General features: G+C 36.3%; 1 protein-coding gene across 24 annotated transcripts in view; it reads left to right on the forward strand.

The window, feature by feature from the left end:
- The window catches only part of STAU2 (staufen double-stranded RNA binding protein 2), a 312,861-nt gene that overhangs the window by 193,157 nt on the left and 93,257 nt on the right, over positions 1–26,447 (forward strand). For 22 of the 24 annotated variants that reach the window (XM_045810157.2, XM_045810160.2, XM_087864805.1 and 19 more), the window contains one exon: positions 18,173–18,286. The exons of 1 other annotated variant lie outside the window; for it this stretch is intronic. In XM_045810157.2, the coding sequence (XP_045666113.2) occupies positions 18,173–18,286 (114 nt within the window). Of the gene's footprint in view, positions 1–18,172; positions 18,287–22,844; positions 23,245–26,447 lie in introns of those variants that run through there. One more of the 24 variants, XM_045810156.2, reaches the window with a different exon arrangement.

Here is a 26,447-nt window from a genome sequence, read left to right on the forward strand (position 1 = left end):
GAGTCTGTTTCCCCCATTATTGGGCTGACTGCTCAGACCTCTTTTTAAAGCTTATGCTAAAATAATATGCTCTTATTTATGGACAAGTTAAACATTTCCAAATTTGTGTACTGTGATTTTTACATACTAATGAATATAAACAGATGGTTTTAAAACATTACTTTGCTGCTTTGGTGGGACGAGCTTGGTATTGATGTGAAATATTGTGTCACTGGTAGATTGCAAGCTGCAGCTGAGCAGTGAACAGAAGCTTTGTGGGAAATGGCTTAGTGTCCTATCAGGCACAGAGCATATCTTCATAATGTCACAGTAAAAGGTTCTTTGTAGTTAAGAGTTTTAAAGCCTATTTCTTTATAGGTAACTTTCTCAGGTATCTTTACCTGGTAGAAAAACATGTAGACTGTTTCTCTTTCTTAAATGTTTCAGTTGGACTGTAGTTTAGAAATTATAGGGCCAGGTTGTTATGGATTACATGCTATTCTGTTATTTTTATTTCTGGAATTTAAAAACAATAAATTCTTCTTCTGTGTTTCTAGGTTAGTACTTTTTTTATTTTGTTATTGTACACTGAATAGGTATTATTGCTTATTGAATATTGTATAAACCCTTCTTTGGCCTTCCTTGCCCATTGAAATTTGACATAAGCCTATCCGAGCCATTGTATGTGACAGCTATATTGTATTACAAAGTAAAAATATATTAGTGTACTGAAAACTAAGTTGTTTTAACTTTTAAATTTTTTTCATTACCCAATCTTGAATTGAAATTTATAAATTATAGAAAGCTTATTTGCTCACTAGAATGTAGCTATTAAGCTCACATCCTTTGCTTAAATCTACAAAATAATTAAAATTATTATACAATTAAAGTTATTAATAAAGCTGACTTCACAGCGCGGAATGTGACTGCACACTTGCACATTCTTGGTAATTCTTTCATCGTTGCTTGGGCTCACCTAAAGTTTTTATCTTATTTTAGATGCAAGCTTTGGATCCCCGTCATAAATGAATATGTGTCTCTTTGAAGTTTTATTGAGTGCATTTTAACTATCCTCTTTTAGAACCTGAATGTTCTTATTGTTTTATTATTTTTTAGAAAGAGAAGTTTTATGTCAGCAGTTCTGTGAGCCTTAGATTTTGTCCAGCCCAGTCAATATGCTTCTATAATTTCAGCACTTTTCACAAAAACTCATTTGAATTATAGTTATACCAACGTGTTTCAAGGTTCTTTGTTATGTACCTTGATACTCTTTAATTATAATGCCAAAACTATTCAGCTTTTTAAAGACAATTATTACGGCAGAGACATTCTTGAAATGCTGTACATTTGAACCAAAGTGGAAGACTTTGTTCTGTTGTGTTATAATTTACATTATTCTAAGTTTTAATATCATTAATATGCTTTACCATACTAATGATACTAGAAATTTAGATTCGTATAATTAGATAGAGGCAGTTCCTTTGTCTTTTGGTTCTTGCACCAGTTCTAGTGTATGTGTAGGGGTGGGTTGGTTCCCACACAGCACCAAGTAATTATTCTCTGAACACCAGCAGGGTGTCTGAGACTTCAACTCAGTTCTGATACTGTCTCCATGGAGACAGCATCAGATCCCACAGGTCAAGGGTTCAGTCCTGCGAGACCCCCACCTCCCGCCAACTATCAGATATCAGTCAAGCCCAGGTTGCTATCTGTACTTTTGACTGACCAGCTATAAATCAGAGGTTCCTCCAGCCTCCTCCTCAGGTTCAATTAATTTGCTAAAGCAACTCACAGAACTCAGAGAATTGTACTTACTAAATCACCAGTTTATTGTGAAAGGGTATAAGTCAGTACAGCTGGATGGAAGAGATGTCTAGGGCAAAGTATGTGGCTGGGGCACAGAGCTTCCATGCCTTCTCCTGTGCACCACTTTCCCAGCATCTCTATGTGTTCATCAACCCAGAAGCTCTCAGAACCCTGTCGTTTTGGGCTTTTATGGAGGCTTCATTATACAGTCATGATGGATTAAATCATTGACCATTGGCAACTGAAGTTCCAACTCCCTCATCAATTTTTGGCTCCAGTGGCAATCAGCTCCCATCCATAGATGCTTTCAAAAATCACCTCCTTAACATACAACTCTGTCACTTTCAATGCTTAGGAAATTCCAAGGGTTTGAGGAGCTAGTGTCAGAAAAAAGGGTTGAAGACCAAATATATATTTCCTGCAAATCATAATATCACACTTTATTTAAATGAGTCATTAGAAAAGTAATTTGATTGGAAATGAAAATGAATTCTTTTGGCAAATTATCCTTTCTAGACGAATTTAATTTCAGTTTGCTATTCTATGTCCCTTTCTATGATCATCCTCCATTGAACAGTGTTGATTTTGAAACCTTCAGAGTAAAATATTATAAACGAGGGTTTTTTTCCGACATGAAGAATATAAAGAAACAGTTGTTGTCTTAGTGCAAGCATAATCAGTTTATTTTTCAAAATCAAAGTGTGTTTCATAGAGGAGCTTTTTATTATTGTGTTTTAGATATTAGTGCCATTTCCAGCAAGGTGAAAATGTCAGTAGAAAGCACTGAAATGTCTACTTAAATTAAAAACTTTCTTTTCAAATACAATTCAAAGTTAATACATTTCAACAGATATGTCTCCTTTTGTGATGTTTAATATGATTATAGCAGGCTTCTCTTATAGTTATAAGCTTCTTTTAAATATTTGTTTAACATATATGGCATATAACAGTTTAACAATATGACCTTAATATAGATTACATTGAGAATATAGTACGGAAGGTAGCTGGCCAATCTGAGAATCAGCCTTTTTTCTTTCCCTTTTTTACATTTCCCTGTACCTCATTTTTTATATTCCAAATATTTATCATCAAAGTGGCTATTTGTAGCTTTTTTTTTTTTGAAGAATGAGGGATTCATTTTTTTTCAAAGAGCAATATAAATTAAACTTTGTAAGTTTCTAAAAGCAGAATATGGAGAAAGAAATCATGCATATACATATACTCTCCCACTTAGAAATTTTCTTCCCCAATTTTAAATTTATCCTTGAAACATAACACTATGTCACTTCTGAGCCCAAATTTTCATCTACGCTGTTACATGAATGGCTGTATAAAGTGAAGAGAAGTTATTCAGAGTACAGTGAGTAAAACACATTAGTGGGTTTGGCATGGGGTCAACAGATTGTGCTCTGATGTGCACTCACTCTTGAAAAATCCCTCTTGAATTTGGCCTTTACTACTTTCTAAAACCTTGGAGAGCTTGGTTTGGTATTTGAACTTTCCCCAAGGCTTGGTCTTACTACAGTGACCCTAAAACTCAGGTTTGTTCTTCAAATGGGCAACCCGAGTTCGTGCAAACTGACTTACTATATTGTTACCATTATATTTGACATACTTTGCCAAACTCCCAAAGGTATGCAGACTACATGTAACATAACTGGGCTTCTGTAAAAACCAGTGGAATTACCAACTCGTTTTGCTGAAATTTCCAACTCTATAGAGAAAAATTCTCGTTGGAAGAAAGAAATCCTGATGCATATAAACATATACTGTGATTAGTAACGATAATACAGGTAAGAATCAAGCAAGTCTCGAGTAGAATAGTCCATTATTACTGCATGAACTGTTCAGGACTAACTTCACCCTAAATCATTGCAGAGTATAGCCTGGAACTTAGAAGGACATAGACATTCATCTTAATCCTTAACGTACCAGCACACACATAGTAAGACACATAAGATAGTTCAAAGAAAAGGTAATATACAAACACAGAAAGAGGCTTTCCTACCACAGTGACTTTGATGTAGCTCTAAAATGAGCCACTGTGGTACAGAAAAAAAATGGCTGTCGTTGTGTGTCTTTCCCTAAGTAGAAATATCTGTAGCTTTCTGTTTGCATCAGAAGAGATTTCAGCTCTGCATAAGAATTCTACTTGGAATCATTTGAAAATGAAGTCTTTGAAGAAAAAGAAATGATTTTTCATCTAAAAGTGAACTACATTTCCTTTTGCTACAAAAGGTTGGCAATGATTTAATTTTTACTTAGTGACCTAAGATTGATTTTAGTACCCATCAAGCCTCTTCATGTCCGGCTAGTAGTAATATACCAGTGCTCATTCTAAGTCATGTTAGAATGATCTATTTCCCTCTCTCTGGCATTCAGCTATGTCTAAGATTTTTTTTTCATTAGTGACAGTGGTTAAAATTTCATGTGTATTCTCTCCTCACCCAGGACAATTCTTGAGAGAGAGAGAACAGTATGTGGAATTACTGCACAGAAAGGATTTCTACAAACTGAAAAATTAACATAGCAGGGTCATGCTTTATATCAGAAATATATGGGTAAACAAGGAAATGAAAATGACATTCGTCGACTCATTATATATTAGATAGCGATGTAGGCATTATGTACGTTATCTTAAGACACAAGCAGAAATGCCTGGCACATTTTTGCTTTTTTGCTACACATCTTTATTTTATTTTAAAACAAACTATTGTATAGTGTTTGAAGATTGATCCCTGTAAGTAGGACTGTAAGTAGGAGTAGGTGATGGTCCATGGTCTTCTAGATATGGTTTTGGTTTAGTCATAAATTTCATTAATAAATTTATTTAAGCCCTCATAAACAAGTCTGTTATTTAAGAATTCTGACTGTCTTGAGCTGGAAGGAACTGTGGATTTTATTCTGACATAAAATTTTATTATGTAAATACACATTTGAGGGACTACACAAGTAAAAACATCCTATTAGTAATATAGTTTACTCATTTCCCCGTGCAGAATTACTAGTTAATTTTAAACCCTGACAGATCTTAGGTCTGAAAAGTTCTGCTATCTTAACTCGGTCACATCAAAAGGCAGCTTTAACTGTCAGAGATAAGGGATATTTGAAAAACTTTCAACATGTTTTTATCTATATTACTGTCGTTTTTTTTAAGTATAAGAAAAGTCCAGAATCAGGTCCTAAAATGGGACATTTGAAGAAACAAGGACTACTGTTTGAAGATGACACAGTGACAGCTTGAATACATCTTACTAAGAGAAAAATAGATGCTATATTATGGACGGTCTTCAATAATTTCAGTATATAAAAGAATTAGATGTATATGAAGTTAAGCGGGCTGGAGATGTGAGGCCATTGAATACTGGAATTGATTTAACTGAAGGACAGGAAGTGGAGTATCTGCGTATTCACTCTGGGCCAGTACTCATAAGTACCTGCACATGCTAGGTGGTGTGCCAAGCACTGGGCACAGGAGGAGCTATGATCAAGTTGGGGACAGACAGACAGGTAAATAAAACCAATATGTGAAAGGTTGGCCAACACCATAAATTAGTCCCATCTCCAGGGGTGTTTGAACATTACACAACAGTTTGATAAAAAACAATTAAAGATTTATAGCATGCTGCATGAAATAATGCATGTAATTCTGCCCCCATAATAAAGGTAACCTGGTAAGTGTTCACTTGAGCTGTGGTTAGTCACGTCAAGAATCACAAATAGGAAGTGAACAGCTCTGACTGAAGGAATTAGGGAAGAATGTATAGCAGATGGGACATTTGAAGTAAGTTTTAAAGAGCACATAGAATTTTGAGGTGAATAAGAATTGCAGGCAGAAGGTGAGCACCGAAGACATAAAAGGACATGGTATTTCAGAAAATGCTTAGAGTCAAAGTGGCAGTGGCTTGCAGGGAGACTGAGAAGCTATGTGTTGCTGGGAGTTTGGATTTTAGCTGTTAGGCAGAGACCATGGAGTTATTTTTGAAAGGGTACTGACATTGGTTTTGTATTTTAGGAAGATAATTGTGTCAGCAATACAAAGCATGAACTAGACAAAAGAAACAAGACTGGTAGCAAAAAAGACTAGAGTGGTTTTGAATGAATCCAGGAGAGAAGTAACAAGATTGAATTAGGGCCGAGCTGGTGGGTATAGAGGAGTGGGGCTGAGGTACACTTGTCCAAGGTACAACTGAGAGAATCGAATGATCTCTTGTGCTGGGTTTTACGGGGACGCTTTCACTAGCCTGTTCCAGGTGGAAGCAAGATTCACATATGTTGAAGAGTAAGTAGAGACTATTTGAGGATATAGAGACTATTTTTTCAAGAATTTGTGAGTGAAATAAAGTAGGATAATACGAATGTGACGTGTTTTAGGCAAGGTTTTATGTTAGAGGGTAGCTTAGAGGAAGTTGATGGGTTCCATTTTAAACACGTGGAAGTTGCCTGCAGTAAAGTTGTGCAGTAGGCAGTTCTAAGTGCGTCTGGTGATCGGCAAGAAAGGATAGGACACACAGTTTGGAGAGTCATCTTTATATAGATGTAGTTGAAGCCTAGAAGTAGTTAAGTTTATGGGGCGCCTGGGTGGCTCAGTCTGTGAGGCGTCTGCCTTCGGCTCAAGTCACAATCTTGGGGTCCTGGGATCGAGCCCCACGTCAGGTTCCCCGCTCAGCGGGGAGTCTACTTCTCCCTCTGCCCCTTCCCCTGCTCATGCTTTCTCTCTCTCTCTTAAAAATCTTTTTAAAAAAACAGTTAAGTTTGACCAGGGAAAATGAATAACAGCCTAGGAATTCCCTATGAATATTAACGATGTAAAGGGTTCATTTATCCATTAATCAGCTGAAATATATTGAGTACTTGCCATGGGCCAAGTAATACTTCTTGGTGTAGCATAAGTGACAGTCCAGGTTTCTGCCCTCATTTAGCTAACATAAAAATGGGTGTGTGGGGGTGGAATGTGGAGTAGGGAAAGGGGACATCCAAACACATATGATAAATTCAAATGGTGTTAATATCCTAAGGTAATAGTTGCTAGGAAATTAATTGTGAGATTAGTTATGATTATTTACGAGAAATATATGCAAGAGACTTCATGTCTCCAACTGTCGTGTCGAAGATAGCTGTATATTTTTAATGTTTTAATCAACCTTATTGAGCTATAATGACATACAGTAAGACACAACCATTTTATTATACGGTTTCGAAAAATGTGTGCAACCATGTGACTGCCACCACAATCAAGATGAGGATATTTCTGTTGCTGTAAAAGTTTCCTGGTCCCTCTTTGCAGCTTGTTTTCCCCAACTCCCCATGGCTCTAGGTAACCAGGTTATCCTCTTGTCACTAAAGATTAGCTTTGCCTTTTCAGGAATTTTGTAAAAATGGAACCATACAGTATGCACAGTTTGCATCTGGTTTCTTTCACTCACTATAATGTTTTGGGGATTCTTCCATGTTGTATATATCAGTAGGGTTTTTTGTTTGTTTTGTTGTTGTTGTTTTTTATTAAGTACTAGTCCACTATATGGATATATACCACAAACTGTTTCTCAGTTTATGTGTTGATGGACATTTGAATTGTTTCCAGTTTGGTGCTATTATGAATAAAGCTGTTTATGAATATTCATGTATAAGATTTTATGCAGACATCTTTCTAATTCTCTTGGAAAAATTCCTTGGAGTAAATTTGCTGGGTCACATGGTAAGTGTACATACAAATTTGTAAGAAACTATCAGATTTTTTTTTTCAATATGCTGTAACATACTACATTCCTACTAGCAATGTATGAGGGTTCCATACATTGATATGATCAGTCTTATTCAAATAAGAATACAGTGGTATTTCATTTATATTTTAATTTGTATTTCACTAATGACCCATATGATGAGCTTCCTTCCATGTGCTTATTGGCCAATTATAGATCTTTGTGAAATGTCCACATCTTTGTCAAGTTTCTAATTGGGATTTTTTTTTTTTTTCTTATAGAATTTTAAGAGTCCTTTTTATATCTCGGTGTAAGTCCTTTGTGTTACAAATATTATCTCCCTCCCAGGATGATCTTGACATACTCAGTTTCATCTGTAAAGAGCCTATTTACAAATAAGGTCACAAGCAAAAGTATGTAGAGGTTAGGACTTGGACATAAGTTTTGGGGCTGTTGTTGAACTCACTGTATATTTATTGCTTTCATCAAATTTGGGAAATTTGGGGCCATATTTACTTTGAGTAAATATTTTGCCCCCTTTCTTTCTTTTCTTCTTCTGGGACTCCATTACATATTTTTTTAATATTGTCCACAGATTCCTGAGCCTTTATTCATAAAAAAAATTTTTTTCTCTGAACTTTAAATTGTATTATTTCTATTGATCTATAAGTTCACTGTGTGTCTTCTTCATCCAGTGAATTTTTTTTTAAACTTTGGTTATTGTGTTTTTATTTCTTGAATTTCCATAAGGTTCTTTTTGAAGTTTTGGTTTCTCTGCTGACATTTCCTATCCATTCATGCATTATGCATGTATTTTCCTTTATATCCTTGAGAAGAGATAAAATAGGTGCTTTAAACAGCTTTTCTGCTGATTTCAACATCAGATATATTGGATTTGGTCTCTATTGATTGCCTTTTCACTGGAGTATGAGTCACTTTTTCCTATTGATTCCAGGTCAAATAATTTTGGATTGAATCCTGCCTATTATCAAGAATACACCATAGAGACTCTGGGTTCTGTTATATTCCTCTGCGTAGTTTTGAATTTTGTTTTCTGAAGCAGTTAATCTAGCTGGACTCAAAGTACAGACTTTGTCTCTCATCTTAAACTTTCTATTCTCTTGGCTTCTGGGAGAGCAGTCTCTTCTGGTTCTCTATCAACTTTTTTGTCAACTGCTAAAAAGAAGAACCTAATAGAATTTATTGGTTCCTGCTCCCTATTAGAAGTAATTTCAGTGGAAATTTTTGTAATGACATTAAGGATAGAGGAGAAAGTTCAGGTAGTAATAGTAATATTGTCCTAGAGTAAAAATAAAAATAGCTGAAAAATAATCTGTTCTAGGTAGTGTTCGCTACTGCAGCCTAAGCAGCACCTTCCTTCTTAGCTTTTGGAAATCAGGTAGCATTTATTGATATTTCTTGGTTCAAGTTTCTTGGTCCCCACTGCTAAGATTCCCATGACTAGGCCTCTATTACAATTTTTTTTTCTCTCTAGATCTCTAACTTAAGGAGGAACCTTTAACTTCTCTTTGTCGGATGCTTTGGATATTACAATTTACTAGGCTTTTATGCCACAAACTTTTTTTCCTGCATCCTTTTTCCTTACTATGTCAGAGGTAGAAAGTGCCACATTGCACAGTGACTTTATTTTTCTAATGAAAAGAAAATTTAATCTCCACTGATTCTCTTTTCTTGTGTTTGAAGATTCTTTTAATATAAAACTCCGATATGCACAGAAAAAACTTGTTTATCTGATATCTACTCTAATGGGTGCTTGATCTCTTTCAAATCTCCTTTATTCTGAAGCACTAAAGGTTTTCTTTTATAGTGGACTTTAAAAAATAATTTTAAACTTAGAGAAAGGTAGAAAGTACAGAGCTTAATGTTAACAATTATACAACCATAGTATAATTGTCAACACCAGGAAATTAATGATGATGTAATCTTATTAAAATTTTTCCAGTTTTTCCTACTAATGTCTTCTTTCTGGCCCAGGGTCCAGTCTAGGATCCAACAGTGCATTTAGTGTGATGTCTCTTAAATCTCTTCCAATCAATTAACCGTTCCTTAGTCTTTCATGATCTTAATGCTTTTGAATAATTTGATTACTTATTTTGTAGAATATTCTTGAATTTGGGTTTTTCTAATGTTTTCTCATGATTGAGGTTGTTCATTTTTGGTAAGAATATCACAGAATCGATGCTGTACCATTCTCAGTCCCCTAAATGTTTGTAATACAATTATCTTAAATATCTCCATTACGTACATTAAGAACCATATCAGACAGTCTTACGATTTTTGTTTCTAATGTCCAACATAATTTAGAAAAGCCAAGAAGAGGAGGAAAGTCTACTGTATATTTATCAACGTTTTTACTCCTTTCTGTGTTTTTTCTTCCTTCCCAGTTGAGTTCAGGATCACTGCTTTTATCATCTCCTTTCTGTCTCAAGACCTTACATTGGCCATTCTTTTGGAGGAGGTAGGCTGGCAACTTACACTCAATTTCTACTCATTTGAGAATGTTTTGGGTTCCCCTTTATTCCTTAAGGATAATTTTGCTCAGTATAAAATTCTGGGTTGACAGTTCTTTTAGCAAAATACTGTGCCAGTTCCTTATGGCTCCATGGTTTCTGCTGAGACACTGCTGTCGGATTGTTTCATCTCTGTAGGTCAGGAGTTGTTTCTCTCTTACTGCTTGCTTCTAAGTTTATTCTTTGTCTTTAATTTTCAGAAGTTTGATTATGTTGTGTCTTTGTGTTTATTCTGTTTGGGATTTGCCCAGCTTCTAGAAACTGTAGGCTTATATCTTTTACCAGAATTTAGTACATTTTAAGCCATTATTTCTTCAAATTCTTTTTAGCCCCAATCACTGTCTCTTCTCCTCCTGGGATTCTAATGACACAAATATTAGATCTTTTGTTATGGTCCTGGAAATCTCTGAGGCTCTGTTCATTTTTCTCAGTCTGTTTTCTCTCTGTTGTCCAGATTGGGGAATTTCTATGTTTCTATCTACAAGTTTACCAAATGTTTTCTCTGTTTTCTCTACTTAGTTTTTAATTTTGGTTATTTTATTTTTCAGTTATAAAATTTCTGTTTGGTTCTTCTTATACCGTCTGTTTCTTTGGTGAGACTACATTTTATTCATTTGTTTCAAGTGTGTGTGTAATTGCTTTTTAAAACATTTTTATAATGGCTACTTTAAAACACTTGTCAGATGAATCCAACATCTACATCATCTTGGTGGTGGCATCTCATGATTGTCTGTTCTCATTCAAGTTGAGATTATCCTGGCTCTTGGTATAATGAATGATTTTCTATTGAATCTGGACATTTCAGGTATAATAAATCTCTGTCTCTTATTTAAGTCTTCTGTTTTAGTAAGGCTTCTCTGACATTGTGCCAGCTAGGGATCTTGGAGTGCCACCTTGTTACTTGTTATGGATAGAAGTTCACTATGGGTAGAGTTCTGTTGACACCCTGGTGGGAGGAGGGGGACGTGTTATAGCTGCAAAGTGGTAAAAGTCCTGACCCTTCACTATGCCGCTTCTGAGACCTCCCCAGTGGGAAGGTATAGCATGCCTCATTATCACCAGATAGAGACAAAAGCCTAGGAATCCAGTAGGGATAAAAGTTATGACTCCCCTTCAGCCTTCTCGGTCACCACCCTAGTTGGGGAATTGGGTCACCTCATTCATCTGGCAAGGGTAGAAGTCTAGGCTCCCCAGCTGGCCTTTGCTGATGGGTGTGGGGATGGGGGTGCCATATTTTCAATGGTGTTTGGTTGGAATAGGGCAGTTATTGTCTAAATGTTTTTTGTCTTGCTAATTTATTCCTTTTCTGGCCCTTTGGATAGAGCAGATTTTCTTGGGGCTTTATTGTTAACTGTTGTTATTATTATTTTCTATATCCGTTGTCATTTCCCTGTTGCCAGCTTCTCTAGCACATAGTCCAGGAAACATGAGGCAAAGAGAAAACTGAGGGATACACCATTCTGTTGTTTCTTGAGTCTTGAAATCCCTAGCTTGGATTCTTCCTCCTTCTCTCCTGCTTTCTGAATCCTTTTATGTTTCTTTTATATATAATATCCAGAGCTTTTACTTAGACTTAGCAGGAAGAATAGGGAAAAGTAAATCTGTTTCATCTTGTCTGGAAGTAGAAGTCACAATGGTCTTTGCATCATGAATGTAATTATATTTGAAAAGCAAATATAGTATGTTTCTAAAATCTGTAATTTCTGAGTAGAAAGCAAGACATTCCAATATTTTTTATAAAAAAATAAATGCTATTATAAATTAAACTGATATATAATGAAAAGATTTGTAAGGTCTTGTCTTTGAAGTTTAAAGTGATAATCAACACAATACAATGCAACAGAATTCTAATACATGAAAATTAGAGTTGGTTGGCCCTATTGGGAGAAGACTGTGTTAGTTTACTTTGGTGGTGTACTAACTGCCTAAATGAACTGCAATTTTCCTTTGACCTTGGAAAAAGTGTTTCTTATTAAAAAGCTACTTTGTTTTAAGCCCTATAGATTTTAATGTGTCTTGTTATAAATATGTAAATGGTTATAAGTGGGTATGTCAAAACATGAGTGCACATTATAAAAGATAGAAGCTTCTTTTCTGGTAGCTATGAAATTGACTGTTAAAAATCACCTAGTGCTTTTTTTTATGGAAATGTCAAACTAAAATAACTATATATGTGTGTGTATTATTTTCTTTCTAATTAATTGGCTTCCTCCTTAGACCTCCACTGGCATAGTGAGTAGAAACTGAAAAGCAAAGAAAAAAAACTTAGGATTTTTGTTGTATACACACTCATCCCGTAAAGTAAGAATGCAGTTATCGCCTTGACAATATTGATAACACATCTGTTGTTGCATTTGCTAGGCAATTTTTATCTATGACTTACACTAGAAATAAATCTATATATCTCTGCTAGATTTTGTATGCCAGATACAGGCATGTAATTTTCAAAGCTTATCCTAAGCATAGAATTTCTGAAAGAGAGAAAAGATAATTATAAGTTTAGTCGCAGTCTTTACAATGTGATGTCATTCATTCACTTAGAGCCATTAATGTGACAAGCGTATTGCATACAGAATGAAAGAGATTACTCCAACAGCTTGAAACACAGGTACATGACTGAACATGTTAAATATATGTTTACATTTTAGTTACAAAGGAGTTGATTTTAGTTATGAAAAGGATCAGGAGAAACTTTAGAGAAAGTCAGTGACAGACATTATCCTAATGTAATATTACTCTTAATAATTATATGTCTTGTCATGCCTTTTATTACATTATTATATGTGTTACAATAGTAATAAGAATATCTAATGTATTTATTTTAATGCTAATCGTGAGCCAGGCATTGTTCTAAGTGCTTTTCATAGAGAAACTCACTTTATTTATTACATATAAATTAATTCATGAGTTGAATATAGAACTAACATAATGTGGCTTTTAACCGTTGACCACAGTTGACCCAAATAAGTAAGATGATGTACATGTCATCGAGTGATCTAAAAAAGCAGTTAAGAATGTTTAATACAAATTTAAGCTATTTATTAGGGCAATATTTATCAAATTATACCGTTTCACATTTTGCCAAGAAAATGCTATTTTGTGTGTTAATAAAGATACAGGTCTTCCATATAGCTAGTATGCAGACTGCAGAAGTCAAGCATGTTTTGACATGCTTATTCTAAGTTCCAGTGTTACACCTGTCAACTCTTTAGCTCCTTGCTGCCTTTTCTTCTCTGTGCAGAGCTTCCATGCAGTCGCTAGAATGGGATTTCCACCTGCTCCTGTGCAGTAGACCCCACCGTTAATGAGCCTGAGATGCACTAATCAAACATGTTTTCTTGATACAGTGATTGTGTTAGGTATCACATATGAATGTACAAGCGTTTATCTTTCCTTAGTGGTCTAAAGAGCAACTTTCTTTAAACACGGGTCTTTTTCACACCCTCCTCATTTTTGTCCCACAGAGGGTGACCATTAAAAACATCTGACAGACAAGCAGTTTCCTGCTGAGATTTAGTAAAATATTTAGTAGTCCTGCAACATCAAGGAACTTCAGCCCTGCAGGAAATGGTTTGATTCAACTTTTTTTGGAGGTAGGAGATAGGGAATTTACGTTTTTATTTGGATGCCCCCTCATATTTTCAAATGGGCATGAAAAAATTTACATACCTAGCTTTTGGTATAAATTAGTGTAAGGCTTGTAGTATTTTTCTTTATTTCTCAAGTTATATGAACAGCTGAAGTGATGTGTGTCTTCCCTTCAGGAAAAAGAAATCTCTAGACTGGCAAAATCAGTATTAGAATGGACAATTATAGCATCTCATCCGGGCTTATGTGATTACAAGTCAAAACTAGAAAACTTATTTTAAAATAAAAATTATTATTTGTAAATTTCAAAGACAGCCACATTGTTTAATTTACATATATTGAAATTTTTGGCCCATCTTCTAATGGAATAATTTTTGTAAATTCATAAGACAGAAGCAAAATGTCAATTTACAGTAGCTGATAGTGTTATAAATCCAAAACAAGTGCTGTAACATTGTAAAAATCAAGATCAGTTGCTAACATTTTAGAGTACCAAAGATAGCAAAATGATATGATTTATAAACAATGAATCTTAAAGTACACATAGGAGATGACTTTTGTAATCTTCTAAAATTATCTTTATTCATTTTTCTTTAATCAAAATCAAGGTCCTGTGACATTGCATAGTGGAATTTTTAAGGCCACGTTTGTAGAAATATACTGCTCTGTTTTAACAGAAAGATGTTGCTCTGTCATTCTGAAGATTTGTGCATTACAAGATGTACTGGGATTTTATTACCCTAATTATTTTAGGCTAGTGATCCTAAGAATTCAATGCTGATGCTTTAAATCATAGAAAACATTTTTCTGTGTAGAAGGATGAATTTCAAAATGTCACTTGCCCAGTATCATTTTTTTTGACATTCACAGTTTTATGAACTCTAATGTTGTTATGTCCAAGAAGAAAACACAAAACTGATGAGAGCCATATCAAACTTGTTTTTACAAGTTACTGATGGAGTGATGTGTAAGGTGTGACTCTTCCTTAAGGCCTCTTATCTGTAGATTATTACTTTTTGTTTAATTTGGAATTGTGTCCTCAATCAGTAGTTTCCTATATTTTTCACATAATTTGATGTGGCAGTCTTAGTGTAGTGGAAGGTATAAACATGGAATGATTTTATATTTCTCCAGTCACCACTTTCCTCCATACACCGTCAGATCTCCCATTCATGTTTCTTTACGATGTCTAGTTACCTTTAGTTTTTAAAAGTTGAGTGTAGTTCACAGTAAAATGCCAAACTTTGATCTCCGCCATTGCAAGCCAGTCAATTTGGCTCAAGACAATTCTAGGAGGGAGGGTGTACGTTGACTTATTTTTCCCTTCCTTCATACTCCATCCATTTCGTTTCATGGCCTTACTGCGCTGGTGTTGGGAGGCTTGTTGGAGGGGGACCAGGGTAGGGGAAGATGCCACCCTAACCTGGTTTTATCCACTACTGGTTTCCATGTAGATGATATTCATGATTTTCTCGAGGCAGTGTTTAGTTTCTTCCAGTTCCCTCTGTCCCTGAGGGACAGCCATATTTCCTTTGGACTTTACCAGTGGTCCTTGCCCCTGACCCCTTCTGTTGGTAGATGTGTCTTTGTTTGGCCTGAGTATCCCTTTCGCTTCTGCAGAGCTTCTCTTTCATTCCCTCCAAAGGCCATGAATATGTAGGGTGAGCATATCTCCCTTCGTCCTTTTTTTGTTTTCAGGCATACTGTGTGCCTGGACTCCTTCAACAAGCTCTCAGATATCTCCAAACTCAATCTCTTATTTTCCTATGTTTCCAAACTGCAAGGGGCACACATTGATTTCAGTCAAAATTTCTTTTCAAAGGAAGCTTATAGGTTCTGCTAGGTGACAGCATGTAAGTACTCCCACTCTGTATTAGCTGTTTTCTTAGAGCTGCCTCACTCATTGAAAATGCTGTATTCTTCATAAGGGTGACAATCAAGAGGATTCCCTCCCCTTCACTTCCCCCTTCCCAGTTCCTCTGTGTATTACTTATGGTTGGACCAGTTCTGACTCTTACTAAGGGGTTGGGAATAAGGCCTAGCCTAAATGTTGGCAGCTCTTTACAGCTCATTTTGTTGTTGGCTATGGTCCTGGTGTTGATTTGGGGGCAGCGGAAAAAGCCCCATGGGGATTAGGTTCTTTGTAAGTGATAAAAAGCCCAGTGACTTAAATAAAATAGATGTTTATTCTTTCCTCATGTAAAGGTCTGGAAGCTTGCAGTCCAGAGCTAGTGTGATGGGTCTGTTCCATGGAGTCTTCAGGGACCCAGGTTCCTGCCTACTCACACCACCCTACCATCTGTAGGTTTCAGCCCTTGTCCTTTGGCTAAAGATGGTAATGTCCACCCATATTCCAAGCAATGGGCTGACAAAATGAGTCAAGAAGAAGCAAAAGGCAGACACTTGAAATCTCTTTTTAAAGTTTCTAGGAAGCTGTTGTAGAGTTCTTTCGTTTACATTCTGCTGAGCCACATGGTGTCATAGCTACAGGGGAGCCTGGGAAGTATGAACTTTATTCTGAGCATTCAAGTAGTCAGCTAGGAATTACTGCGGAAGAATCTAAGAGGACAGTTGGCAATCTCTGTCACATTCACTGGGTGCTCTGACATTTTATTTGCGGCTATGTGCAGAATTACACCTTGACATTTGTCTGTTCTATATGAGTTGTACATGGTCGCCAGTGTTGAAGGTCTGCAGAATGCACAGTGGTTATAGGGTATTGCAGGCTTCCAGTCAATTGTGTACAGTTAGGAGAAAGTTAAGTCTTTCAGTTAGAGTATCTAAGCCAAGGATGCAAATGCAGTGTGGAGTTTGTATTTTCTACTGGGGTTGTCTTGTGGTATTTCTGTCCTTTGTAATTTTCATTTCCCCAGAAGAAAGAATAGAACTGCAATAAATTGGCTAACAAAGAAGTGTATTCACTGTCAAGTTGGATATTTAGGGAAGTGTCATCTCTCTCATACAGACTTTCAATTGATGTCAAAGGGCGATTATATTTTATTTTAAAAGGCATGTTTTATCATAGCACTATATACGACATAATATTTTAACGGTACCATAAATGGCTGTGAGCTGTAGCTATTTTAGTGTCACCATTTATTGGCTTTTGCATAAACCTGTTATGTGATAAGTTTCATTTTCCCCCATCATATTTAGCTGATGCATAGTAAACAACAGTTCCACATTCTTGAACTCATATATACTGAGTGACCTTTCGATTTGCTTAGGAGGTATAGTGCGGGGATTTAGAACTGTTGTCAAGTCTTTTCCCCCAAAGTTAACTTGGAAAAAATATTTTTATAATAAAATCTTTAAGGTACTTTGGAAACGAGCTTTGTATATTGCCTTGATTTAAACTCTAAACTACTTCTTATGGATTCTAGGAGGTTTCCCTATCTTCAGGGAAACTGATGGCAAATCTTAAGCCTACTGGCTTTAAAAAGTTCGATTATTAAACTATTAGACTAAGATCCATGTTGTTGTCATTTTCAGTCAGATGTATATTTTCCATGACAAAATATACATGGACCATAATCTATAATAAAGGTATATTATGAGTATGTTACAGCAGTCAGAATTAAGCCTCAGGAAACTAATATGTGTTTTAATTTTCTTCCTCACAAATTCAAGATTTTCACCCAGGCTTTTATCCTAGACCTATACACATTTAACAAATTGAGCAAGTTATAACTAGTGAAACCAATTTTCTCTATAATTAGTAGGAATTCCATTCTATAGACATGTTTCGTTAATTTATCATCATAAAAGCAGTGCTGTTTTTGCTTTGTTGGCTTAGAATTAAAATAAACACTGCTTGAAAGAACTTTTGTAAAACTAGATAAATGAGAGGATGGAAATTTTCCCACTGGGAAGATGGACTCACACTTCCCTCTACCCCCCATTTACCCTACCTCTGCTATGGAATGTCTTACATGTGGTTTTAATAATGGTTGGTTGTATTTAACTAAAAGAAAAATAATAATATAGTAACTTTATTTTGGTCTGCACATTAGAAATCATTTTTGTTTAATTCATTTTGATTGTAATGTCAAAAGGTCAAGCAGAATATGATGTAGTGATAGCTGTATATATTTAACAGTGGTTTTCTAGGGACTGTAATGTAGAAATAGAAGGATGTCACTACCAATTAAGTGGCAGTCACAAAGTCAAAGATGAGCGAAAATTCAGGTTGACAAAATTCCATTGGAATCAAGTGAACTTCGACTTATGCTTCCCCTTGAGTCTTTCATGCATTATGCATTATGAAAAGCTGGACTATAAAGACAGGTATAGCATTTAACTGTGAATTTTTCTACTGGCTATAATAATGTAAAACATTTTATAAAGCATTTCCTAAACTCTTTTAAAACTTCAAAAGTACTTAAAATGGAATTAATAGATTTTCCGTAGATATTGGAAGGTCCTGATAAGGTTTTAAATATTTGAACTGTGTTCTGCATAAATTATTTGAATTCTTCTGGAAATCTAGAGCCTTTGGAAAGGACCTGTTGCATCTGGCTCCCTCTTACAAGTGGTGTTCAGCAGATTGCATGTGTTCTGTTATAGGTTCACTACTGTGATAGACAAAGTGGCAAAGAGTGTGTGACCTGTCTGACATTAGCCCCTGTGCAGATGACTTTCCATGCTATTGGAAGCTCCATTGAAGCCAGCCATGACCAGGTATAATATGCCACTGCCATTTTGCTGCGTTATGGCCCAGCTGAGAAATCAGAGACCATCAAAATGGAAGCTATGTGCACACATACAGCTTTGCTTTCCCTAATACATTATCCACTAGCACCATTTGCTAGAATTTTGGAAAAATCCAAAATTTTCGTGTTGTGAAACTGGTATCTTAGGAGATTTAAATTACTTTAGACTTCTAGTTTGTAGTTCATTATTAACTTAAATATAGAATTCTCTTATATGGAAGAAATAATTGCCCTACGAGTTATTTTTATTTTTAATAATTGCATATAAGAAGCAGGGTTAGCAAAACAATGTGGATCACACTGTAGTCTCACTGTAAAATACTCATTTAGTGAGGGTTTAGTATTATAGAATGTGTTTAAAATAACTGAACTTTCAGAACAATCAACTTACTCCCAGAATTTGGGATATTATTAAAATGATACTCTAGTGTTGTTTCTACTTTTAAAGCTTTATTTCTGAAATAAAGCTAAAAATCTGAAAAGTATATTGTTTCTTAATAACAAATTCCTTTGTTTAGATAGCAGCTTGAAAACGCATCCTGTCTATAAGATAATACATATTTTCAATTAAAATAATCATCAGATTAGACTAATGATCTGGGTCATAGACTTTCTAGTTTGGAGTCAAAATAAATACATATACACACAGTTTACAGTTTGACTAACCAGCTGTGCTTTCTAAATTAACTATTCACATGCAGAACAATGGTCACCCACTTTTATATCCATTTCTCAGTAAATTTGAGGATTTCTCATGGTCTTGCCTCACTAATCTTTTTTTCCTTCTCTCTGAGGAGTGCCTTTGCATGAAAAGAATAAAAGAATGTAGTAATGTATATTCTCAAACACATGATTTATTGTCCAACTCAAAAAAGACATTCTTTTCTAGTTCATAATGTCTCTGACATTGTGGGGTTTCCAATCATCTTTTGTTGATTGGTGGAAAGGTATGGTGGGGTTTAGGAAAAAGTAACTAATTAGGCAGAAAATCTGAGTGTTAGGAACTAACCAGAGCGTAAGTTAGCTGCAGTTACCTGAGTGCATTCGTACCCTTTGTTTGGGACCCTGTTTTCTGGAATATTAAGTAAAGGAGTTGGAGACGACTTACAAGATCCATTCCAGGGCTACCATTTTATGATTCTGTGGCTGATCTTCCTGCTCTTGGTTAAATGAGACCAATAATAAACAGTTGACAACATATTGACGTTGAAAGCAGCTTTGAGATGACTCCAGTGCTTCTCAGAGTTTGGCACTGACATATGCTCTAGCTGCAGGAAAGCGTGCAGCAGGAGGAGAGGGATGTGACCTAAATGAACTTACAGAATACATTTCCCTGTATGAAACTATAACTTAGCCGTGTGCTAGGTTCAGGAGAAATGACAAGAATGTTAGACATTGTTCCTGCTGTCATGGAGCTTGTAATCTAGCAACTTTACTACTTTGAACATTTGCCAAAAAGTCTAGCTACTGCTGTATCTCTCTGTATCCCTTCATGGCAGAAACAAATGCAAGAGCAACATGAGATTAACCATCCTGCAAAGACCCCCCTCCTCCTTAGGCTGAGCAAACAAATGAAAGAGTGCTTCAGAAACCCACACACCTGAGAAGAGCAACCCGTTGTTAGCAGAGGTAGCATGTTCCTATAAAAGGATGGGAATAGAGACAGATCAAACCTAGATTTGCCATGAAGTAGTTGTGGAAACTTGTCTCCATACCTCTTGGAACTTGGCTTCTTCATGAGTAAAATAATGAGCCTGGTTCAGGCTTATGCCCAGTCCATGTGGCAAGGTATACAAAGTTCTGGGCTAGGGTTAAGTCCGTATGCCACCCTTACAAATTAGGAAAAAAAAAAAAAAAAAAAAAAGGTGCTTCTTCTTAAGGCATTTTACTGCTATCCAAATCCATAAGACCTACAGCATGAATGGAGCCCCCCCCACAACCCCCACCCATGAGGTGTTCAGTACATAACCTGCACAACTGTACATATAGGTCTTAGACTAGATCTATCTGGAATGTCAATTTTACTCAATGGTAAGTAAATAAAGACATTTTTATATTGAAGCAAATACAGTTGCATTAGAGATGATGAACTTGCATGAAATTTTAAGGTAAAAAAAAGACTTTCAGGAAATGCATTGATAATAGGTGATGGTTGGAAGATGGATGGATAGGTGAATAAATGAAGGGAGCTGTGACTGGAGTGGTCACCCTATATACCAATACTATACTTTGGTGGCCTCCGAGGTGCAGTTGGAAGTAGGGGAGTGATCAGTGCTCCTCCCTTGTACTTGAATTATTGGGCTCGCTGGGGAAAGGAGACACAGTGAACCTCTATTCCACATCCTCTAGTTTTTTTGCATTATGTTGCCATTACCCTTTCCTCATACTGAGGGTCTGTCTAAGCAAAAAGTACTTCTTCACCATACTGAAAGCATAAACTTGATCTCATAAGTTGGAAAGGATGAACCACTAAATGCTTTTTTACCTGTTTATCAGTAAATACTGGAAAACATTTTAAAGCAAGAAAAATTAGTCATTTATAAAATGTTTTCTATATTTAATTCATTTGAGCCAAAGCAGTTGAACAAACAATAAGTATTCTGAGAAAAAAGTATATGTAAAATTTAGAGGCAATCCTTCTTATGAAACTCAGGTGGTTCCTGTCTATGTAGAAAAGTAAAGGTGAGAAGTGGAAGAGCTCTGTAGCCTTGAACATTTACAGCTTACCTCATAATTTTAGATTTAACTCTAGGAATTCAGTGAAGTAATGAGTAAATGTCTTATTCAGTGTATTCACTCATGTATTAGGAGTAAGAGGACAAGGACTGTTAAATATCTCTATCAGAGGTCCATACAGATTATGGAGTGGAGGAGAGAGATCCAGTATCATCTGTATGCTGATGATGTCCAAATGTGTGGAACTTTAATTCTCCCGCCTCCCCCTACCAAACTTGCCTCCCCCTCCTCCCCTGTCTTTTCCTTTTATCCATCCTGGTAGATGACACCACCAGCTACCTTGTTGCTCAAGCCACGCTCCTTGGAGCATATTTGCCTCCTCTCTCCTCATGCTACATCCAGTTCCAGTATCCCTTCCACTGAGTTACATCTGTCACTGGACCACTTCACCACCTCCAGTGTTGCCATTGTAGTCACTATCATGGGTTTTGTGGGTTTTTTTAAGGTTTTATTTTTAAGTATTCTCTACACCCAACATGGGAGCTTGAACTTATCAACACCAAGATCAAGAGTCGCATGCTCTACCAACGGAGCCAGCCAGGCACCCCCTTATCATGTTTAACCCAGACAATTGTAGTAGTCTTTACACTAGCTTCCTTTTTTCTACTTCTGTTCCATTGTGGTGTATCTTCCACACAGTAGCCAAAATTATTTTAAGTTAATCAGATCACATTATTCAGCTGTTCAGAACCTTCCAGTGGCTCCCCATCACACCTACTATAAATCCAAAATTTTTGTTATGGCATGTAAGTCCCTTTGTGATTTGGCTCTCTCCACCTCTCCAATTGTAATTCCTACCTCTCTCCTTTCCACTCATTATTCCAGTCTCATTGGCTTTGTTGCCAGTTATATCATGACAGATGAAAGAAACCAGACTCAAAAGGCTACATACTATAGATGCAATGTGTATGACATTCTGGAGAAGGCAGAACTATAGAGATAGAAAACAGATCATTGGTTGCCAGGAGCTGAGGAGGGATTGACCATAAATTGTCACAACAATTTTTGGGGTTGATGGAAATGTGGTTTATCTTGATTGTGGTGGTAGAACATGACTGTATGCATTTATTAAACTTACAGAACTGTATGCTAAAAAGGGTAAATTGTATTGTATTTAGACTATACCTCAATAAACCTAACTTAAAAAAAAAAAAAAGCCAGATTCATTCCTATATCAGTGACCCATATATGGAATTGACCTCGGGAAATGTGGAAACATGACATCCCTTTCCTTTCCTGCATTCTCTGAAAATGTTGGATCCCCCTTAGAATGCACTAAATTAAACTTAGAGCCTGATTTAGAGCTTCTCTGAATGCTAGTGGTTAGTTAAGGCCTGCTTCAGGCTTCCAGGATAATTATCTCCAAAAAGTGGTCTAAGCCTGCCTGACTTCAGGGAAAGGGTCTGTAGTGTTTCCCATTTGGGAGCTCTGACTTCTCATCCAGGCAGTGGACAGTCATTCAGGCTGGTTGCTGCCTGGGAGTCCCTGTGTTATCTGGGTGAAAATGTTCTATGTATGTTTGCTTTATTCATCACAGCAAATGTGATACTATAAATTTACATTAGTTTAGAATGTTCAACTGTCTAGAATTAAAACAGTTTAAATTTCCAGATACTGAGTTTCTTTTCAAATATTTTTTAGCAGACATTTGTTAACAACTCTCTGGGAATATTGCACTGGATACTAGAGCATACAAAGATAACTAACTTCTAGTCCTCTTAATAAGCTAGATAACTAACTTAATGTAGTCTTCGGTGAGCTGATCATCCTGTGAAATTTTAAATCTACAGATCATATGGTGGCTTCAGCGAAGAGCAGTCATCCTTATTCGTTAGTGAAGTAAAGAGCTCATCTATTTGGTAAGATGGAGGTAGTGAGGGTTTTGCTCCATGTTTTTCAGTAGATCCTATTTGGAAACTATATTGGTTAGGGGGTATCATTAAAAGCAAAATCCTTTGTAATAGCGCAGAAAGGTGTTTGGAATCCTCTTGATATAATTTGGTATAATTCACCAAATATTCTTTCCTCTGTCCTTCTGGCCTGACACTTTACATCTTTCTTCATCACTCTTGGATGTTACCGAGCACTGCCTATCTCTCTCTCTGTTACTTACATCAGTCACCTTCTAGGTAGCCTCAAAATCATAAACTTCCTTCCCTGTCTTTTTATTTTTTCATTCACCTTTATGTAGACTGCATTATTAATCTCACAGTCTCAACCATACTGGGTAAGCAGACGTAGATGAGTTAAAGTACCGTAGCTTAACTTCTAGTTACCAGTTTACCACTGCCTATCTCATTTTGTTCAGGTTAGCTTTGGGACTCACTTGCTTCATATAAAAAAATGAATAAATCAACCACCTAACCAAGCACTGACTTGCCAATGAAGTATGACGTGTGTAAATTACTATTTGCTGTAATCTTCTAGTCAACACAAAATGAAATTACGATGTGGAGTAAAGGACGATGCCTACTTAGCACAGTACTTAGAATTTGAGAAATGAACGATCCTTCAACAGGAAAGAAACAGGAACCAAATTTATATTAAGTGTGTTTACTGTGTACCAGATATTGTGCTAGACTCTGCATCCATTCTTTTGCTTAATTCTCATAATACTACGATGAGGTATAAACTATAGTGGTTGTATATTTGCTTCATTTGCTCCGTTACCTATAAGGATTTATGTCCAGATTAGCGAATCAAGCTGAGTTGTTCACCGTGTGTGTGCTTTGACCGGAATTCAAGGCAGACTTCTCAGTGAAGGGACAACCATGAAGTGTAACAAGTTACAAATCTAATGGGTATTCTGTTCTACTTTTGCTTAGTTAAATTCTGCTCATGGGTTTTCTTTTTCTGATTAATTAAAAATCTCTTTCCCTTAGTAATTATAATGTCTTACAGTTGTGTAATAATTTAAAACTAAGAAAGAAAAGCCTTCACACATAATAAATATATACTATCGCAACAATAATATATGGATTGATTATAGACTATATCCAGAACTTTGTGGTACTAAATGGACTTAAATGATAGTGCATATAGTCCCTTTGCCTTGAGGTAATTGTAGCCTAATGGAGTGTATCAGCTAGGATGCTTTTGGCTACAAGTAACAGAAAACCTGACTCATACTGGCTTAAACAATAAGGAACCTTGTTATCTCCCATAACAGGAAATTCAGAGGAAGAGTGAACTCCAGGCTTAGTTGATAAAGTAGCTCAGTGATGTCAACAAGGACTCAGGTTATTCCATTTCTTAGCTCAGCTTCATCCTCTGGCTCATGGAAACATGGTCACAGTTTTTCTCTGTGTCACTGGGAGTGTAGCCATATTGAAAAGAAAATGAGAGATCTGATCTCACTGGTCTCCTTTTAGGGGCAAAGACATCTATGTCAGGAACTCCTTCAGCCATCTTTCCTTCATGGTGCAGGCTTGGGTTGGGTCATTCACAAACCCATCTCTAAACTAGTCATTGGCCAAGGAAATGAGATCACTATGAGTTTTTTATTTTTTAAAGATTTTATTTTTTAAGTAATCACCCAATGTGGGGCTGGAACTCATGACCCCAAGCTCAAGAGTCACATGTTGTGCTGACTGAGCCAGACAGGTGCCCCAAGATCACTATCAGTTTTTTGTGTGTGTTTTTTTTTTTTTAAGATTTTTTTATTTGAGAGAGAGAGCAAGCAGGCAGGAGGAGGGGCAGAGGAAGAGAGAAAATCCTGAGGCAGACTGCCCCCTGAGTGCGGAGCCTGATGACGTGGGGCTCAGGGCTTGATCCCAGGACCTTGAGATCATGACCCGAATCAAGAACATGACCTGATCTGAAATCAAGAGTCTGCTGCCTAACCAACTGAGCCACCCAGATGCCCCAAGATCAACATGAGTTTAAATGCTTGGGGTAAAATGGTTTGAGAAGTCAACAACAGGGACTACTACATGAGGAATTAAATGCCATATATATAATTTTAAATTTTCTAGTAAACCCATTAAAAAATTTAAAAACAGGTAAACTTGCTCTTAATATATTTTATTTAACCCAATATATCTAAAGTATCACTTCAACATATAATCAACTTTTAAAATTATTAAGGTATTTAATCTTTCTTCATATCTCATTTTGGACCAGCCAAAATATACTCTGAGTATATATAACTATCATTAGGAATCCATCATATATTTCCTAACGGAAATAAACTGATCTGTATGGTACCTTTAATTTGCCTAATCTATCATGCATACGCTTACAACCTCCTCAGGGTCCTGAATTAATTTCTTCAAGTTCTGGGCCTGCCTCCCGATTCTAGCACTCCACAGTGTGGTACACAAGTCAGCACCCACTGAAGCATGTCACTGGGGACTGCAGTCCTCAGAATCTAAACAGGCACGAACTTCATAGGTTTGAGCAACAAGTACACAAGACAAAGTTTTTTATTAATATAAGAAGGACGCACTTAAATGGCATTGGACAATAACAGACCCCATGTCATCATCACCCTAGAGGTATCTGTAATGGGGTTCTGGCACTCTGTTTTACGTAGATGCAGTATGGGTTTTGAACTTCGGCTGTTTGATTTGCTCCGCATAGCAAGCCACCGAGCCGAGTGCCATGGGGTGTCGACAGAGAGGGTATGGTCACTGCCGTTGGCAGCTTCTGCAAGGTCCTGCAGCTGCCAACATTCAAAACATAACTTGATTTGCATTTACGTTTTATGAAATACGGTGCCAAGAGAGAGAGTAGAAAGGCACATCATCTTTAATGTTTGCTTTGAGAAATTGCTTTCATATTTACAGATGTTGTTTCATATTCAAGTATTTAAAAATATTTCCTCTACTTGAAACATATCCCATGATTACAGGACTAAAATTTCTTCTTCTTTTTTTTTTTTTTTAAGATTTTATTTATTTATTTGACAGAGACAGAGACAGCCAGCGAGAGAGGGAACACAAGCGGGGGGGGGGGGGGGTGGGAGAGGAAGAAGCAGGCTCATAGCGGAAGAGCCTGATGTGGGGCTCGATCCCGGAACGCCGGGATCACGCCCTGAGCCGAAGGCAGACGCTTAACCGCTGTGCCACCCAGGCGCCCCTAAAATTTCTTCTTCTGACTTTTAACTTTATTATATGAAATTCTCATTTTACACAAATATATATTATAGTTAAGGAATTTAATCATATCTTTTTTTCTTTACATTTTATAGTTCAGTAAATTAGCCCAATAGTTCACATTGTGTTTTGTTTTTGTTTTGAGTTTTTCTTGAATTGAGATATAATTGACATATAACATTGTATTAGTTTTAAGTGTACAACATTTTATTTGAAATGACTGCCACAGTAAGTTTAGTTAACATCTATCACGACACATAGTTACAAATTCAGTCATATCTTCAAAGAAAACATTTC

The sequence above is a fragment of the Ursus americanus genome, chromosome 9 (genome assembly GCF_024610735.1).
Source record: "Ursus americanus isolate L20-20 chromosome 9, mUrsAme1.1.p, whole genome shotgun sequence".
Lineage (NCBI taxonomy): Eukaryota > Metazoa > Chordata > Mammalia > Carnivora > Ursidae > Ursus > Ursus americanus.